The sequence below is a fragment of the Giardia intestinalis genome, chromosome 2, assembly GCF_000002435.2.
Source record: "Giardia intestinalis strain WB C6 chromosome 2, whole genome shotgun sequence".
In the NCBI taxonomy this organism is placed as follows: domain Eukaryota; phylum Fornicata; order Diplomonadida; family Hexamitidae; genus Giardia; species Giardia duodenalis.
Window position 1 is genome coordinate 127,361 of NC_051857.1, and position 16,595 is coordinate 143,955.

At 52.8% G+C, this 16,595-nt stretch overlaps 9 protein-coding genes across 9 annotated transcripts; all 9 read left to right on the forward strand.

The window, feature by feature from the left end:
* Positions 1-103: 103 nt before the first annotated feature.
* On the forward strand, positions 104-2,101 carry GL50803_0015412 (Ankyrin repeat protein 2; the record flags this gene model as incomplete). Its single annotated transcript, XM_001706982.1, has 1 exon — positions 104-2,101. One exon carries the CDS (start codon positions 104-106, stop codon positions 2,099-2,101), a length of 1,998 nt encoding a protein of 665 aa, XP_001707034.1.
* A 109-nt stretch (positions 2,102-2,210) lies between these two features.
* GL50803_0015411 (Kinase, NEK) lies at positions 2,211-4,331 on the forward strand (the record flags this gene model as incomplete). Its single annotated transcript, XM_001706980.1, has 1 exon — positions 2,211-4,331. One exon carries the CDS (start codon positions 2,211-2,213, stop codon positions 4,329-4,331), a length of 2,121 nt encoding a protein of 706 aa, XP_001707032.1.
* A 74-nt stretch (positions 4,332-4,405) lies between these two features.
* GL50803_0015410 (Ankyrin repeat protein 1) lies at positions 4,406-5,161 on the forward strand (the record flags this gene model as incomplete). Its single annotated transcript, XM_001706979.2, has 1 exon — positions 4,406-5,161. One exon carries the CDS (start codon positions 4,406-4,408, stop codon positions 5,159-5,161), a length of 756 nt encoding a protein of 251 aa, XP_001707031.2.
* A 120-nt stretch (positions 5,162-5,281) lies between these two features.
* On the forward strand, positions 5,282-6,829 carry GL50803_0015409 (Kinase, NEK; the record flags this gene model as incomplete). Its single annotated transcript, XM_001706978.1, has 1 exon — positions 5,282-6,829. One exon carries the CDS (start codon positions 5,282-5,284, stop codon positions 6,827-6,829), a length of 1,548 nt encoding a protein of 515 aa, XP_001707030.1.
* Positions 6,830-6,905: 76 nt separating this feature from the next.
* GL50803_0011390 (Kinase, NEK) lies at positions 6,906-9,239 on the forward strand (the record flags this gene model as incomplete). The annotated part of the gene is made up of 1 exon (XM_001706977.1): positions 6,906-9,239. The coding sequence occupies one exon, from the start codon at positions 6,906-6,908 to the stop codon at positions 9,237-9,239; it is 2,334 nt and encodes a 777-aa protein (XP_001707029.1).
* Positions 9,240-9,284: 45 nt separating this feature from the next.
* On the forward strand, positions 9,285-11,975 carry GL50803_0011389 (Ankyrin repeat protein 2; the record flags this gene model as incomplete). The annotated part of the gene is made up of 1 exon (XM_001706975.1): positions 9,285-11,975. The coding sequence occupies one exon, from the start codon at positions 9,285-9,287 to the stop codon at positions 11,973-11,975; it is 2,691 nt and encodes an 896-aa protein (XP_001707027.1).
* A 649-nt stretch (positions 11,976-12,624) lies between these two features.
* On the forward strand, positions 12,625-15,324 carry GL50803_0011384 (DNA helicase; the record flags this gene model as incomplete). The annotated part of the gene is made up of 1 exon (XM_001706974.1): positions 12,625-15,324. One exon carries the CDS (start codon positions 12,625-12,627, stop codon positions 15,322-15,324), a length of 2,700 nt encoding a protein of 899 aa, XP_001707026.1.
* A 14-nt stretch (positions 15,325-15,338) lies between these two features.
* On the forward strand, positions 15,339-16,103 carry GL50803_0011383 (E2F/DP family winged-helix DNA-binding domain-containing protein; the record flags this gene model as incomplete). The annotated part of the gene is made up of 1 exon (XM_001706973.1): positions 15,339-16,103. The coding sequence occupies one exon, from the start codon at positions 15,339-15,341 to the stop codon at positions 16,101-16,103; it is 765 nt and encodes a 254-aa protein (XP_001707025.1).
* Positions 16,104-16,192: 89 nt separating this feature from the next.
* Positions 16,193-16,555, forward strand: GL50803_00480 (Translation initiation inhibitor; the record flags this gene model as incomplete). The annotated part of the gene is made up of 1 exon (XM_001706972.1): positions 16,193-16,555. One exon carries the CDS (start codon positions 16,193-16,195, stop codon positions 16,553-16,555), a length of 363 nt encoding a protein of 120 aa, XP_001707024.1.
* Positions 16,556-16,595: the final 40 nt, after the last annotated feature.

Genomic DNA, 16,595 nt, shown 5'->3' on the forward strand with positions numbered 1-16,595 from the left:
TTCTTCTCATAGCGCTTCACGATCCTGTGCGACTGTGCAAAGTAAATTTTCAAACTGGCATCTATCTGACGACTGCTTCAGAGCATTAGTGGGGCGGAGGTCTATGCATGACAAAGACAGTGCGGAGAATGACGGCTATCTGTGGATGAACGCCATAGCTAGCGGGCGCTTGGAGCTGGTCGAGGCGTCAATGACCGAGCGCACCTGTCCCATGCCCAGTGGACGCCCCGCCATTATCAGTGCCGCAGAGGCCGGCAACACCCCTCTCGTTGCACTTCTGTTGTCTCAGGAAAAAGACCTGTGCGACAATGCTGGAAGAACCGCGCTCATGCACGCAGCCATTCACAATCATCTAACCACGGCAAAAGAGTTGTTGTCGTTAGCGGGAAGACAGACCAATGACGGCATTTCTGCGCTCATGTACGCTGCCTGGCGCGGCCATCTCCAATTGGTTGAGCTCCTTGCGTGCTTCAAGAATGGCGTGGAGCTTGGGCTACAGCGTGCCAACGGCGAAACGGCTCTCATGACTGCCATCCGAATGGGACACAAGAGCTGCGCCTTAGTTCTAATAAAGTCCGACAGGGAGCTCAACAAGCAAATGGCTGACGGAACGACAGCCCTGATGTTAGCGAAGACAAGAGACATAGCCATGCACCTTCTGTGTGAAGCCAATTTACTAAGAAAAGGCGGCCTTACTGCACTCATGACAGGGGCCATGCAAGATCTTGACGAAGTCGTCGAGTTTCTTGCTCCATATCTACGAGACAAACGATCTCATGAGGGATATACTGCTCTCATGCTGGCCGCTCGACATGGCAACGCGAAAAGCGTAAAGATCTTAATTAAAAAGACTGGCGAGTTGGGACTACAGGACAAACAGGGTAGATCAGCGCTAATGCTAGCCGCACACCACGGATCCAAGGACTGTGTAGAGCTCCTCCTTAAGGGGGAAGGCCACCTCGTTGACTATAAAAATCGCAGAGCCTCAGCCTATACCACGAATGATGATCTGAGGCTTCTGTTGGGACTATTCAACAGGGGGGATGTAGATACAGAGGGCCTAACGACTCTCATGCATGCAGCCAGGCTTACGCGCCCTGAGGTAGTTGAGCAGCTCATCAGCACACAACTAAAAGCACAGGATTCCATTGGACGCACAGCTCTTATGTACGCATGCCTTTGTGGGCATGAGAGTTCGGCAGAAATGGTCCCCGTAGTCTCTATGCTGTCTGCAGAAGCAGGATTATGTGACTCTCGTGGGCGTTCTGCGCTCTTCTACCTTATAGATAACCCCCACGTGCACGGCCTTACTGGAGAAGCAAGAGCCAATATCTCAAGCATACTACTGCTCCTAAGCTCTGAGCTCTCGTTGGTTGGGCCAAAGGGATTAAGGCCTCTCGATTATGCAATCACGCAGGAGAAGTATGGGGTAGGGGCTCTCATCTATAACTCAGCTATGGCACTTCATACTGGAAATCTTGTCTCAATCCGGGCAATAATAGTATCAATGTTAAACACCCTTGCTTGCGGGGTAGATGAAGAATACGAGGATAGCCCTATGAGGGAAGACGCAAGGGCACTGACAGACTTTATATCTTCTTCCTTTTGTGACGACGGGCCCTTTCTTGCAGAAGAGCTTGCCGATCAGATGGAGAGCATATGCAGAGATACAGAGCTGCCAGGATGTTGCATATGCCTGGAGCAAGAAGCTGAGGAGGTTATGGTGCCTTGCGGACACTTGACCTGTTGTAAGAGCTGCTTATCGAAGGTTCATAAGGTATGTCCAGTTTGTAGAGCCCCTGTTCAAACTACAATTGCTCCTCTCTTTCGGGAAGAAACACAGCATAGTAAGGATTTGGGTGAATCTAGGCGCATGCCGCCGCGGTCTACAGTCATGTCAACATTGTCGCTTATTGCCCAAGAACCTCACCTTCAGGGCTCAGAACCACTTTCTCGGACATCTTCCCCATCCAGCGTCAGTAGTACGCGCTATAACTTAACCACAGGCTCACAGAGTCTACGCCTAGAAGTGGACTCCGAGATGGAACTGTCCGACTCCACTACTCGTTCTGAGTCGCCCTCAGTCGGCTGGCCTGCGTGACTACAAGGTTTCAACTGACATTGCGTTTAAGATTATAGGTAAGCAGCAAAATTTGAGAAAGGCGCAAAATTTTCATTTTTTGGGAAGATTAAAATCAAATTGGCACGAGATGTCGAGCATCGAGCTTCCCGAAGGCTACCGCTTCCAGACGACTTTGGCGGCAGGAGAGTACAGCATGCTCTTCCTGGCCATGGGAAACGACTACCAGGAGGTCGCTATCAAGAGCTTTGATTGCACGCAGATGGACGATGCACAAGTCTCGGAAATTCACCGCCAGGCCCTACTCCTGAAGTCCGTTAACCATCCGCTGGTACTCAAGGTATATGACGTCCAGATGAACATTACGCGCACGCGCCTGCACGTGATCATGGAGCCCTTCTTCAAGACGCTTCAGAACCTCATCGACGAGTGTGAGAAGGCAGATCGCTCGCTCCTCAACAACATCGTCTGCCAGGTGGCCTACCAGGTCATCAAGGGGCTCCACTATCTCTCCACCACCAACCATGTCGCGGTCAACGAGCAGGGACAGGAGTTCTCGCAGGACAAGATCTTCCACTCGTTTATCACACCGAACGACATTGTGTTCAACACCTCCGGAGTTGTGAAGCTTATGAACATCTTCCCCCTGGAGCATAGGATGCTCTATGAAAAGGGCGACGCCAGCTTCCCGGGGCTCGCCTATGCGTCGCCTGAGTTTCTCAACAGGGAATACACCGAGTGCCCTGCCGATGTGTGGTCTGCGGGCGCGTGCATTTTCGCCATGGCTATGCGCAGGCCCCCGTTCAACTCTACCAACGTGGAGTCCCTAAGGGTGGAGGTCGAAGAAGGAAAGAAGGATGGCCTCGATATCAGCTTCAGCCGCGAGCTTGATGACATGCTCCAGCGCATGATGACGCCGGACCAGGGCTACAGGCCCACTGCCGGCGATCTCCTCAACGACCCCTCAATCACCGAGGCGGCGTACGAGATCGAAGCGGGCGGCCTGCAAAACCCGTGGATGGCAATCGGCTTCTCCAGGCCGATCTCTCAGGCAGTGGCCCCTGTGTCCAACGACTCCCCGGTCCTCGCCCTGGATCCGAACAATGTGTACCCGATTGCCTTCGATGACAACAACCCATGGGAGAGGTACTGGCTTAACGCTCCTCGTCCAGATGCGACAGTCGACGCAGCCTCCTACACCAGGGGCACTATCGGCGAGGAAGTGGTTGCAAGGGTCCCGACACCACCGCCCGAGATGGATATGTATGCCACGATGGATGATGCCTACAAGGGTGCCAACGATGAGTCCGCCTACTACGCCCCTGATAGCTATTATGGCAGTGCCCCTGCAGAGAGCGTCATGGACGTCGCGCAAGTTGTGCGGGTGGAGACGCCTCCTCCAGAGCCTGATGCCTATGCTGACGCGGGCGCTCAGGGCAATGACTATAAGGTGGACGATGAGGCAGCGGCCTACGCACTCACCAGCTACTACGGTGATGCGCCTGCGGACAGCATCATGCTTACCGATGATGAGGTAGTCCACAGGATTCCCACACCACTGCCAGAAGGGGTGGCAGAGGTAGTTGTAAAGAGGAGCGCACCAGCCCCGGTCCCAACCCCAGCCCCGCTCATGGAAACGGCACCTGAGTCCAAGACTGTCACTGCTCTTATGAACGCGGTTCGAACGGGCAAAAACGATGTTGTGCAGAGGCTCGTCGGAGAGCACTCCGGAGACATCGGATGGAAGACGCCCAACGAGAAGAAGACCGCCCTCATGGTCGCTGCGGATCTTGGGAACGCCGAGGCTGTCGAGTTGCTGGCGCCATGTGAGTGTGGTGAGGTAGACTCGGATGGCTGGCGAGCGATCGATTACGCCGCCCAAAACGGTAATGTCAGGGCCGTCAACGCTCTTCTTCAGTACGAGGGAGACATGCCTATCGTGCGCAAGGACGGATGCACGCCGCTCTTCCAGGCGGTGTTCTGGAACAAGCCGGACTGTGTGAGGGCACTCGCTCCTAAGTACGCCGGCGCAACGACGACAAGCCACTACTGGCAGGGGGAGGGCTTTACGGCCCTCATGGAGGCGGCTAAGTGCTGCCGCGTCGAGTGCGTTGAGATTCTGGCGCCCTATGAAGCGAAGATGACGGACAAAAAGGGTCATACAGCACTCTACCACTGTGAGCACGCGTGGGACCATATTCTCGATGACGCCAAGAAGGAGGAATGCATCAGGATCCTCGAGAGGGCCTAGGAGCTCTAGACTCCCGGAGAGTAAAGCGCCTGCGTGGCTTTGTTAAAATTCACAAATTACAGAAAAAAGTGAGGATGGACCCCATGGAGGTTGAGGTTATCCGTACGCCGTCCGACTCAGACATAGCTGGTTCCGGGGGGCCCGCGACTGCGGTGCCCATGAGCAGGGCCGCTCCAGCGCCCCAGGCCACAGGGGAAGATCCTCAGACGCTCCCGAGGCTGACCACGCTTGTCAACCCTGACGAAGGGGTGACGGAGCTCATGGTTGCTGCTCGCCGCGGAGACGAAGAGACCGTCATGGCACTCTTGGACGAGCAGGCATGCCAGGTCGATGCACGAGGGCGTACAGCACTCATGTATGCCGCCGAGATGGGCAGATCATCCATTGTGGAGCTGCTTAAGGACCGCGAGGCAGGCATCCAGGACTCGTTTCTGTGGACGGCGCTCTTCTATGCGGCGCAAAACGGGCACCTCGTCTGCGTCTCCATGCTTGCACCTCTTGAAGCAAAGATACAGCGCAAAGATGGCTGCACTGCCCTCTTCCTAGCAGTCTTTTGGAACCACATCGAGTGCGCCCGCATCCTCGCTCCTCTAGAGGCGGGGATCACAACAAACTACAAACACTGGCAGGGCGGAGAGTACACGGCCCTCATGGAAGCAGCGAGGTGGGCCCGTTTGGAATGCATTGAACTTCTTGTCGAGCAGGAGCACGGTATGAAGGACGCGTCTGGAAATAGGGCAATTGACTACGCCCGTGCTCCCTACGCACACGTCCCGGAAGATCGCAAAGAGCAGTCCATACAGCTTCTTGAGCAGTATGAGCGCGACTAGATCGCTGCCGGCGCATTCTCTAGCATCCCCTGCCGCTGAGTGAACATCTGTGACCACAGTAAAGCGAATTTAAAATGGAATTTGGGGTTTTTGGTCAAACCGCTTAAAGCGGGCAATAAAATGGACGGCCAGGCCTTTGCCATGGACTACCAGCCCGTTGCGGACATCTACTCCACCGGCGTGCACGAGATTGCCTCTGCACGCTCGACCAGGGATCCTAGCTCGAACATCGCTCTCTTCACCTGCTCCTATGGCGGGTTTGACGAGTCGGACCGAGCTACCCTCAGGAGGCGCACGGGCGAGTACTGCGAGTTCAACAACTCGTCGACCGCTGTCCAGCCGGATCTTCTTAGCCCTTATCTGGCGCGTCTGTCCCACTACTTCAACGACGATGCGTCTGCCCTCCTGACCATGGGTCTTCCTTACGGAGTTAACACCCTCTACGACGTGATGATGGCGAAGGCTCAGTCATACAGCAACTTCACCGAGGAGGAGGTCTGGCGCGTGGTTGCGGCCCTCTGTGATGCCGCGCGCTTCATGCACAGCGAGGAGAAACCCGACACAGAACTGGAGGAGTTTGCGCACCTTGGCATCCACCCTGCCAACATCTTCCTGTACGCTGACGGCGCCCGTATCAGGCTTGGGTACCCGTACATCTGCCCCACAATGAGTTTCAAGAACCCAGGCAATTACAGGGCCTTCCAGCAGCTCGGCGAGGCGCACTTCATGGCGCCGGAGTTCATCGAGGCTGGCGCCAAGGGCTCGTGTCCTTGTGACATATTCTCTATCGGTATGGTTGGGTATGCCATGATGACAAACTCGACTGCCTGGAGCGCGAGCAATATCAACGATCTGCAGGGAGAGGTGTACACTCGCGGGGCCATCAGCCTGCCATACGACGGCCGATACAGCCAGGACCTCGTTGATCTCATCAACTCTATGCTTTCCTTCGACTCGTCTGCCCGCCCCAAGGCAGAGCAGCTCTGTGCAAGCGGAAAGATTGCGCAGTGCATCGCGGAGAACGGAGACGCTCCCACGATGGCTCCTCCGAAGATGACCCGCGATATCGTCCAGCCACCCAGCGGGCTCACAGACCTCATGATCGCTGCCAGAGACGGCGACCTCAGTGGCGTCAGGAACAACCTCCACCAGGCAGGGTCCACAGACCAGTGCGGCCGCACCGCTCTCATGTACGCGGCAGAGCACGGGTACGCCGATTGTGTCCGCGCGATCGTCTCTGACGCAATGGGCCACGGCGAGGTTCGCCTCCAGGACAAGTACATGTGGACTGCAACCATGTATGCTGCCCAGAACGGACACGCCGATTGCGTCTCGCTTCTCCACGAGGAGTTCGGGATGCAGCGTCGCGACGGTGCCACGGCGCTCTTCACTGCCGTCTTCTGGAACCGTTGCGAGTGCGTCAAGGTGCTCGCCCCGACTGAGGCCATCATCTCCACCAACGACAGGTACTGGCAGGGCGAGCGCTACACGGCTGCAATGGAGGCCGCAAGGTGGGGACGTCCCGAGTGTCTCCAGGAGCTTCTTGGGTACATCGACAAGTACACTACCGATAATAATGGGAACGATGTGGCGTACTATGCCATGCACCCATGGGAGCACGTGTCTGCAGATAAGAGCAGCAGAGTGCGTGAGGTCCTGAACCTGTAACGTGTCGACTCGTTAGTAAATCAATCTAAGCTTTACTGCGCAGTTAAAAAAGGCGGACTTTTTTAAAAAGAAATTAATGGCTGCGGTTCAACTCCCTGCCCCCTACGTCTGGACAGCAGATATATGTAGGACGACCCTTGGATGCATTTGTCAGGCAATGGACACGAGTAACAACACCGAGGTGACGGTCAAGGTTGTGAATTACTCACAACTCTCCCAGGAGGAGGCGAACGCCCTGGCCCACGAGGCGCGCGCCCTTTTATACCTCAATCACGATCACGTTGTCAAGACATATAACACAATCATAGCTCCCGAGACTTACACAATATACATTATCATGGAGCCGTGTCTAGGAACTTTGGGGACGGCAATACAGGTCATGAGCGCATACGGCCAGCAGATTCCCGAGGAGCACATCTGGTACATCGCTGCCGAGGTCGGGTCTGCTCTTAAGTATCTCCACGAGCCACATGAGAAGATGATGATTGACTGGTACTCTGCTGAAATCCCTATAGGGCCTGTCGTTCATGGGTATCTCACGCCTTCCGACATCTTTATTTCTCGCGATGGAAAGTGCAAGGTTGGTGGAATAAGCCCGACGCAGTCGGCATGGGAGATCCGCTCGGGCAACGCTGACCTGGGCAGACTTTTCCTCCAAGCCCCAGAGATCTTAGATATGCAGCCGAATATCACAGAGAAGGTCGATATCTGGTCGTTGGGGACGACTCTCTTCTTTATCGCTGCCTTTCAATCAGTTTGGATCTCCAGTGACTACGCTAGTATAGTCGCTGAGATAAAACACGGGAAGATCCAGCGCCTCCCCGATAGGTATTCCTGCGAGCTTGACGGCTTTATAGCTCGGTGTTTGCAGGTGGATCCGATGTACCGTCCATCCATTTTGGAGCTGCTTTTGGAGCCCCAGATCAACGACGTCATGCGTTCAGTGTGCGAGGGGTCTGTTCCGTCTATGCGCTATCTCCTTGGGCTATCTGAGGAGTCCGAGTCTCAGCCGCCCTCTATGCAGCCTGAGGAGCCAGCGGCACCTGCTGCGCCAATCCAAGAGCAGCCCGAAGAGCAACCTCAGAGAGACCCGATGCAGGTGGAGCGCATCTCTACACCCATGTCTGGGTCGCTCACCGCTGAGCCCAGGGCCCCTGAAAATCTTGAGCTGCCTCCTTTGCCGACAGACACTCCGACAGTTTCTACTCTTGAACCTTCCGAAATGGCTGTTTATGCACCTTCCGAGACTCGTACATTTGCCACTGAGCCGGCGACGTCTGACTTTGTAGATGCCGCTGAAAAGATTGTTAGCCTCATCGCTAAAGAGGCGTGTGCTCCCTCTGTTCCTGCGGAGGACATACGCGAGCCCGTCGACATGAATATCCTCCCAGCAAGCGTCACAGCGTCTATCCAGCCCGTTCCCGACCCCACTCCAGATGTTATAGCAGAGAAGATTGTCTCTGAAATCATTACTGCCGCCGATGATGATCTTTACAATAACACTGTGAGCGTTGTTGAAAGGCTGGAGGAGCCGGAGGACTCTGACGTGGGTGTAGTCTGTACAGCACTGCAGGATCCATCTCTCGTTGAGTCTGTGAAGAGACTTGAAGAGCCTGCTGTTGAGTACGATGTTCCTGTTGAGCCGGTCTACGCCACCGCTCCAAGCGCCTTTGCCAAGCCAGACACAGGCGTGGCCGAGGTCCTGAAGGAGGAGGAACCTGCCGTTGAAGCCAACACGTATGAGGCAGAGCCCGTTCTTGCTGCACCCATCCAGCCTGACGTGTATGCCAATAAGACCTTTGACTCCTCAGTTGTGCGCCCTGTAGAGGGTGTAACCCAGCTAATGCTTTGCGTTGAGAGAGGCGATCTTGAGGGTGCCAAGTATTATATCAATGAGGCAAGGTCCTCTGACTCCTTCGGAAAGACTGCTCTGATGCGTGCCGCTGAACTTGGCAATTCGGAGCTAGTCGAGCTTCTTGTCGGATACGAGGCTTGCCTGCAGGACATTGACGGATGGACTGCGCTCATGTTTGCCGTCCACAGCCGTAATACAGAGTGTGTTCGTCTCCTTGAGCCTCGTGAGCACGGGATGAGGCTCGCCAACGGACAAACTGCACTGATGATGGCCTCCTTCTGGAACAATTCCGATGCCGTCTCCATACTAGCTTCGAGGGAATCGCGCGCGAGAACGACGGAGAGGTACTTTGAAGGCGAGGGATTCACAGCGCTCATGGAGGCTGCAAGGTGGGGACGCCACGATATTGTGAAGCTGCTTCTTCCGCACGAGGGCGACATGCGTGATTCCAGCGGGAAGACCGCACTTGATCACGCCCGCATTTCTGCCCATTCAGTTAGTCAGGTTGACAGAGACGAGTGCATTGCCATTCTCAGTGGTTCATCCGCCTGTTGATTAGTGAATTTGCGCTGAACTGTACTTGAACTAAACCTTTTAAAAATGGCGGCAGGGTTGAACGGCGAGGAGCGCGGCGACACCGCTCTGATTAGAGCAGCAAAGGCTAACAATCTCAGAGCAGTCATGGCCACCTTTCCAGAGGATGCGTGTAAAACTGACCACACAGGCCGCACGGCCCTCAGCTGGGCTACCGAGCGGGGATATGTTAATATTGTCCGGTACTTGATACACAAGGAGGCGAGGATTGTTGACAGGAAGGGTGTCACTGCGCTAATGATCGCCGTAAAGCGCCAGAACATCTCCTGCGTCATGTCTCTTTACGCATACGAGTCCGGGTTCCAGGATAACCACGGCTGGTCTGCGCTTCACTGGGCAGTTTTCTATGGCTGCGCAAACATTGTCCAGTACTTGGCTCCGTTGGAGGCTGGGCTCATCACTAACAATGGAACCACCGCCTTGATGTGCGCTGCCCAAAAGGGGTATGCAAACATCATCCCCTATCTTCTAGCCGCTGGAAGGGAGCTTAGAATGGTTGATAATTTGAAGAAGAGCGCACTCATCTATGCAGTAGAAGCAGGGCACGAGGATATAGTGCAGCTCTTAGCTGAGAAGGAGGCGGGAATAACTGACATGCTCGGACGATCGGCTCTCATGTATGCTGTGATAAATAAGAGGCCGGCGTGTGTCTCTATTCTTGCTCCGTATGAAGCGGGCATAGTTAGTAGTGAGGGGATGACTGCGCTTATGTATGCCGTGCAACAGCATGAGTGGCACATTGCGATGATTTTGGCCAAGCAAAAGGCAGAGCTAGGGAAGCAGGCTGCAAAGGAAGTTACTGCGCTTATGCTCCTGATGGACGCGAAGGATCCTCCGTCCGAAGTCGTGCTGGCACTTGGAGACCGTCTGATCCCTTATGAAGCTAAGCTATCCGACTCTGCGGGCAATACAGCCCTTATGCGCGCAGCAATGCGGGGGGACATTAAGATGGTTGAAAGACTTGTCACCCACGAGGCGGGAATGCAGTCGTTGGCGGGGAAGACAGCTATGATGCTAGCCAGCCACGCTGGGCATGATGAGATTGTAAGATTACTTTCACCCATAGAGAAGGGTCTCGTTGACGCCATGGGGCGGACTGCATTAATGTACGCCACAAGGGCAAACAATGATAACGTGATACGATACCTCATTCCGTTTGAAAGCAGAATGACTGATTTCTATGGCAAGACGGCGTTGATGTGCGCTGCAAAGAATAATTATATGCCGATTCTTAAGTTTCTTGCGTCAAAGGAGTGCAAGATTAAAGATCACAAGGGCCGGACGGCTCTGATGCGGGCAGCCGCTAGCGGGCACATAGAGTCAGTAGCATTCTTGGCTCGGTATGAATCGCAACTTCAGTCGGAGAGTGGTTTAACTGCCTTGATGTTTGCTGCCGTCAATGGCCATTCAACCGTGGCGCGAGTTCTCGCCAAAACAGAGGCCGGGATGCGCGATTCTACAGGACGGACTGCCCTTCTCCTTTCGCTGGTTAACAATCATGAAAATGTCGCCCGTGCGCTTCTTGTATTCGAGCATCAACTTGCTGACGATCAAAAGCGGACCGCCCTGATGTATTCTGCCCAAACAGCATTCGACTCGGTGACTCGGTCACTTATAGCCCTGGATAATCTGGCTAAAAGACAAGATGATGTAGGTCGCACGGCACTAATGTATGCTGTCACTTCTTCGCAGAGAAATGCTATCAGAGCGCTGCTTCCCAAGGAAAATTGCATGGTTGACAAGAACGGACGGACTGCACTCATGTATGCCGCGCGTGCGTGCCTGTCTCCGGGGGTCCCGGGGCTCATCGAGAGTGAAGCAGGAATACACGATAACGACGGTCTAACGGCCCTCATGTATTGCTGTCTCAGCAAAAACTACTCGCTAGCGGATCTTTTGTTATCAACGGAGGTCTGCATGCGTGACAAGCGGGGACAGACAGCGCTCATGTATGCTGCCAAGGAGGGTTGCAAGGAGCTCGTCAATAAGTTGCTTCCACACGAAGCGGACATGCGTGACCATAGCGGGAAGACCTCATTGATCTATGCTGTTGAAAACGGGCACTCTCATCTGGTATCGTCCCTGGCGTCGGAGAACAGGCTTTCCGATAAGCATCTTCAAACGCCATATGACTACGCAATGCGTCTGCGCTGCACAAAGTCTGTACAGTCTCTTGTCAGCATCTTAACAGATACGTCCACTCTCGTGCTAAGTGCCAGTGTTTGTTTACAATTCATCCGAAACCTTTCTCCGATTGTTTCGTATATGCTCTGGAAGAGTAAGAACACTCTCTATGCGATTCACGCACACACCTTATTGGATACCCTGATGTCATTTTTGTTTGATGATCTAGACATTAGTCTTCTGCGTTCTGAGGAAGAACAACGATGTGGTGAGAGCCTCATGCATCTCTGCACCATCAACGATAGTTTCATGGCCTCGTCGTCTTCGTTCTGGCTCCGCGGAGAAGCTCGGCGTCGGTACATGCACCGGACGCGGACTATGGAGATCTCTGATGCTTCACATGACTCCGTCTGCGCAGTGTGCTTAGACAACCATCCCAATGTCGTCTTTCTGCCATGCAGACACATGGTTGTCTGCAGTGCTTGCTTGACGTCTATGGAGCGTCACTGTCCTTATTGTCGAAAATATGTCTGTCGTCACTTCACTATAAACGAAGAAGACATACTCTGCTAGTGGGTATCCTATTATTCGATTTTGTTCTTCGGACAGGCATGCTATGATGTCGCAAATATTGGGTCCCCAACGGTAATGAACGGTCTTCTCTGCTGGTCAATCCTGCTGGTCAATCAATTCTATAAATGTTGAGTGACAGATTGACACAAGCTATAATTTGTTTTAGTTTGTTGAATACACACAAACACTTATAAAGAGTAAATCGCTCTTAGGCTTTTTCCTTCTCTTTGCTACACCCCTGATGCAGCAACGGAGTCTATCGAATATGTTAGTTAATTTTTATAACTTAGTTGATTGAGTAACCTAAGCCGTCACTGTCCGGACTTCTTCTGTGCACAAGTAAATAAGGTGTGCAGACTCACTATTTCAGGAGACACATGCAGATGACTAGTTTCTCGAAAGGCCCTGCAATAAGCCATAAAATCAAAGCGTTTCATTACTCTAAGAGCAATCTGCCCTCTCTCGGACATATCTACAGGGACAGGTACTGTCACTTATGTCACTATACTAGTAAGCAGGTGGCACCCGGAACCAGGAAGCACCGGTAGGCAAGCAAGTAAAGAGATGATCTTCTTTTCTTCCGAAGCAAAAAGACATTGGGGCAAATAATTGTTATCGGTTGTTCTAGTCACATTCTGAGTCCTGCTCGATGCTCAAGGCTATCGATGCACTGGTCCTCACCCTTTCAGAGACTGGTGGAGTGACGCCCGAGCCCCCAAGGCCAAGCCCCTATGTTCCGCTCCAAGAAGTATACACCCACTGGCATCCCGTTTTTCAACAGACACCCCACGATGCTGACATCTTCAGTCAGGAGTGCTTCACAGGCATGCATGAGTATGTACAGAAACTGCTCGCACGTGAAACTGAGTTACGTGAAGATGATGAGACCAAGGACACTGCAGCACCTATGCCCTTGTCTCTAGAGCAGACGACCTTCGGTCTCCCCTCAGGGGTTATTGCAAATCTGCAAGTCAAAGATTTGTTGCCATGGCAAAGCGAGCTCCTATTGAAAACAGTGCCCCTAGAGACTCAGAAAGATGAGTACGTTCCCCCGTGTTACCGCCACATCCTCATATCAGCGCCAACGTCGGCTGGAAAAAGCCTGGTGGCATTCATCTATATTCTACGATGTCTATCTCTGTGCAAGAAGTCTGCCATCATTGCTGTTCCCTTTGTTGCATTGGCTGATGAGCTTGTTGGGAAACTGAGGGACATCATTCCTCCGGGTTGTGGAGTAGTCGGGATCACTGGGATGAAGCAAGTGCCACGGGTCTCGGGATCTAGACCCATAATATATGTGTGTACATTTGAGAAAGCTATTCTTGTCTTCAGCAAGTTTCTTCAGAAAGGGTTGGTGGCACATCTAGGGCTACTTGTGTTCGACGAAATCCATCTCATAGGGGACGGGTCTACTCGAGCATGCAAGTTGGAGCTCTTCATTAGCCAGCTTATCCTATTGGAAAAAACTGCACGCATCCCAATTTGTTATCGGATCGTGGGCATGTCTGCAACCCTCAGTAATATTTCCGATCTTCAGCGGTGGCTTGGTTGCTACGTGTATGAGTGCAACTTCCGACCGATTTCTCTTCAAGAGTATGTTCTTGTAGACAGAAACCTATACCTTTTCAATGCCCAGACCAAGAAGCTCGAGCCAAGAGGTCAAATCCTCGTTAACTCTCCAATTACAAAAGTCAAGCTCAACATATCTCCTTTAAATACTATTTCTTTGATTGCACTGAAACCGCTGATCATATTTGTGACTACTAAGCATGAGACCGTCGATGTGGCAAACTCCCTAGCCGAGATAATACGCACAAGCTTCCCTAGCCCGCCCGCTGAACTCATAGCAAAGCGCACTCAGCTGATCACCGAGCTGAAGCAGCTGGGCGATGTCTCCTGGGCACCCCTCATCTCAGCAGGGGTCATGTACCACAATTCATCACTGGCGTCTTTGGAGCGTACACTTATCGAAGAGGCATTTTCAAACTCAGTTATTCACACCCTTGTTGCAACCACTACGATCTCTGCAGGAGTCAATCTGCCTGCACGGTCAGTAATCATTCGATATCAGAAGATTGGGTCTATAGAACTGGACGGAGCTAAATATCGACAGATGATAGGGCGTGCGGGTCGCATGGGCCTCGCCACCAGCGGCCATTCATTTCTATTGCTCACCGAGCGGGACAAGAAGGAGGTCTTGGCAAAGTTGAGTGCCGAATCTGACGTAGTCACCGCCACAGAACAGTTGCTTTCGGAGCTGCACACGATTCGTCCGATATTATCTAGTCTCTCTAAATCAAGCATCAGCGCAGAAGTGATTCTGAACAGCTGCATCTACGATGTTTCCGTCAGGGAGTTCATAGAGTCAACACTTGCCCATGTTCAAGGGTCGCTTAAGCACGAAAACGTCGTTCGAGCTTTGGAGGTATTGCAGAGCCTTGGTCTTGTGTCATTCTCAAACGGTATTGTGCGCCTTACACCTCGGGGAAGGGCGTGCGTTGATGCAGGAACAGACATTTATAATTCTCTGGTGATCTATACGTATCTTCAGACCTTCCAAACTGAAGGGCTACTGGTTGGAAACGACTATCATATATGCTGCACAACTATACCAATATATGCATCGATAGTAGCATCTCTCAGTGACCCAACGTCCGGAGAAAGCGAGTCTACGAAAGATATACCCCCCAATCAGCTCTTTACCCTTCCGTTTCATTTCAGAGAAACCCCCCTTCTGGCACCGAAATATGAGATTTTCTATAATGTTGCATCTCAAATGGATCCGGCAATCCTTCATCCGACGCTTGCGAAGCTTCATCTAAATATGGACATGATAGAGGCTAAGATGCTAAATAGCAGCGGTCCCTGCAGCGTGGGCATGGCTGCCGCATACAACGGGCTAGTTACATACACGTTCCTCACCAGGGTGGAAGGGCTTCATGCGGCAGCGGGTCTTGAACGAATCTTTACGGAAGTGCGTACGCTGTTTGGGATTGATGGAGGGTCACTTGAGGCATTGCTGAAGCACTCAATTCAGCAAAGCAATGCAATGGCACAGTTTTCGGACAGCCTTGGACGTACAACCACCGCACAGGTTTATCGACTTCTCGCAGATAGGCTACGAAGGATTACCCTAGATGATCTCTCTGACCTGCTGGCAATCCCAGGCGTGGGAGAAAAGCGGGCACGGGCGTTGCGTGATGCAGGCTACCGCAGCGCATGGGATATCATAGAGGCAGGTCTAGATCGGTTAAAGCAAACAGTTGATTTCGGTCCAGCCACGGAAGCCGCGTGCGTGGTTATTTATCGCGGAGCAGAAAAGTTATGGGACACGACAGCAAATGGATAGAGGAAATTTAAAAAATGTCGGAAAGAGAGGGGTTTTTGGCTTCTATAACCCTCAACATACGCGCAGTCATGTACGAAGCCGGGGCACTCCAACAAGTGGAGCTTGAAAGCGAAGTTCTGCGCCGCCTCGGGCTTTATGAAGATACTGCCAAACACGCGACGGTCAAGCGGCGCATATACGATGCACTCTCCACGTTCATAGCGCTGGAGATCATTCAGAAGGTTAATAAGATGCTTTATTGGAACGGATTTCCTCACTATGGGCCCAAGCCAGATCTACCCGGCTCAGGCAGTGCTGAGGTTCAGTCAAAGTTAGATTCTTCCGCCATTGTCACCGAGGATTCCTCTCGCACACTAAACTCGGAGACGAATGAGCATGACCCCGTTGCTGCAGGCATGGATGCTATCGTCCCTACTGCCGCCGAGGAAGGAGATGACAATGCCTCTGTCGAGGAGCTAGAAGCACAGATTGCAGAGCTGGAAGGACGGATAAGTGTGCTGAGCCAGCAACATGCATACTACACATTTTTCAACAGCCAGGCGCTGCTGTCACCGCAATGGGACCAAGGGGCTCCGCCAGTGCCTCCACCAGTTGCACTGCCCTTCACCGTTATCGCGGTTCCGTCAGAAGCAGACGCCGTGATCTTTAGCAACCAAAATCACACGCGCATCTCCATTGACGCCAGTATGCAGAACATTACGATCTTATCAGATGATCAGATCGTGCAAGCCTTAATACAAAACACAGACAAAAGCATGAAGCCTCCATCTCCTTTCTGAACCCTCTCCTTAGTTTACAGGATGTGTGGGCTGTGTGATGGAGTGAGGAATCATCGTCAAAAAAAAGAGAAAAGGAGAAAAATGAAAAAATGCCTGAAGCGGTCGCAACATCCACCCCTTGCCTTGGACCGTACAGCCCGGCTGTGAAGACCGGGAACCTTGTCTTCGTGTCAGGGCAGCTCGGCATAAAGGACGGCGAGCTTGCCGACGGTGTTCAGGCCCAGACACGCCTCTGCCTCGAGAATCTGAAGGGCGTTCTCGAGGCTGCCGGCACAACCATGAAGAACGTCGTCAAGTGCCAAGTGTACTTGAAGAACATGGATGACTTCGCCAAGGTCAACGAGGTCTACGCCGAGTTCTTCACCGAGTCAAAACCTGCGCGGATCTGCGTTGAGGTGGCCCGCCTTCCCAAGGACGCTTTAGTGGAAATCGACGCGATAGCCGAACAGTGAGACTGTGAGATTAGTGAATAAAACTGGGATTTGTGTTCCT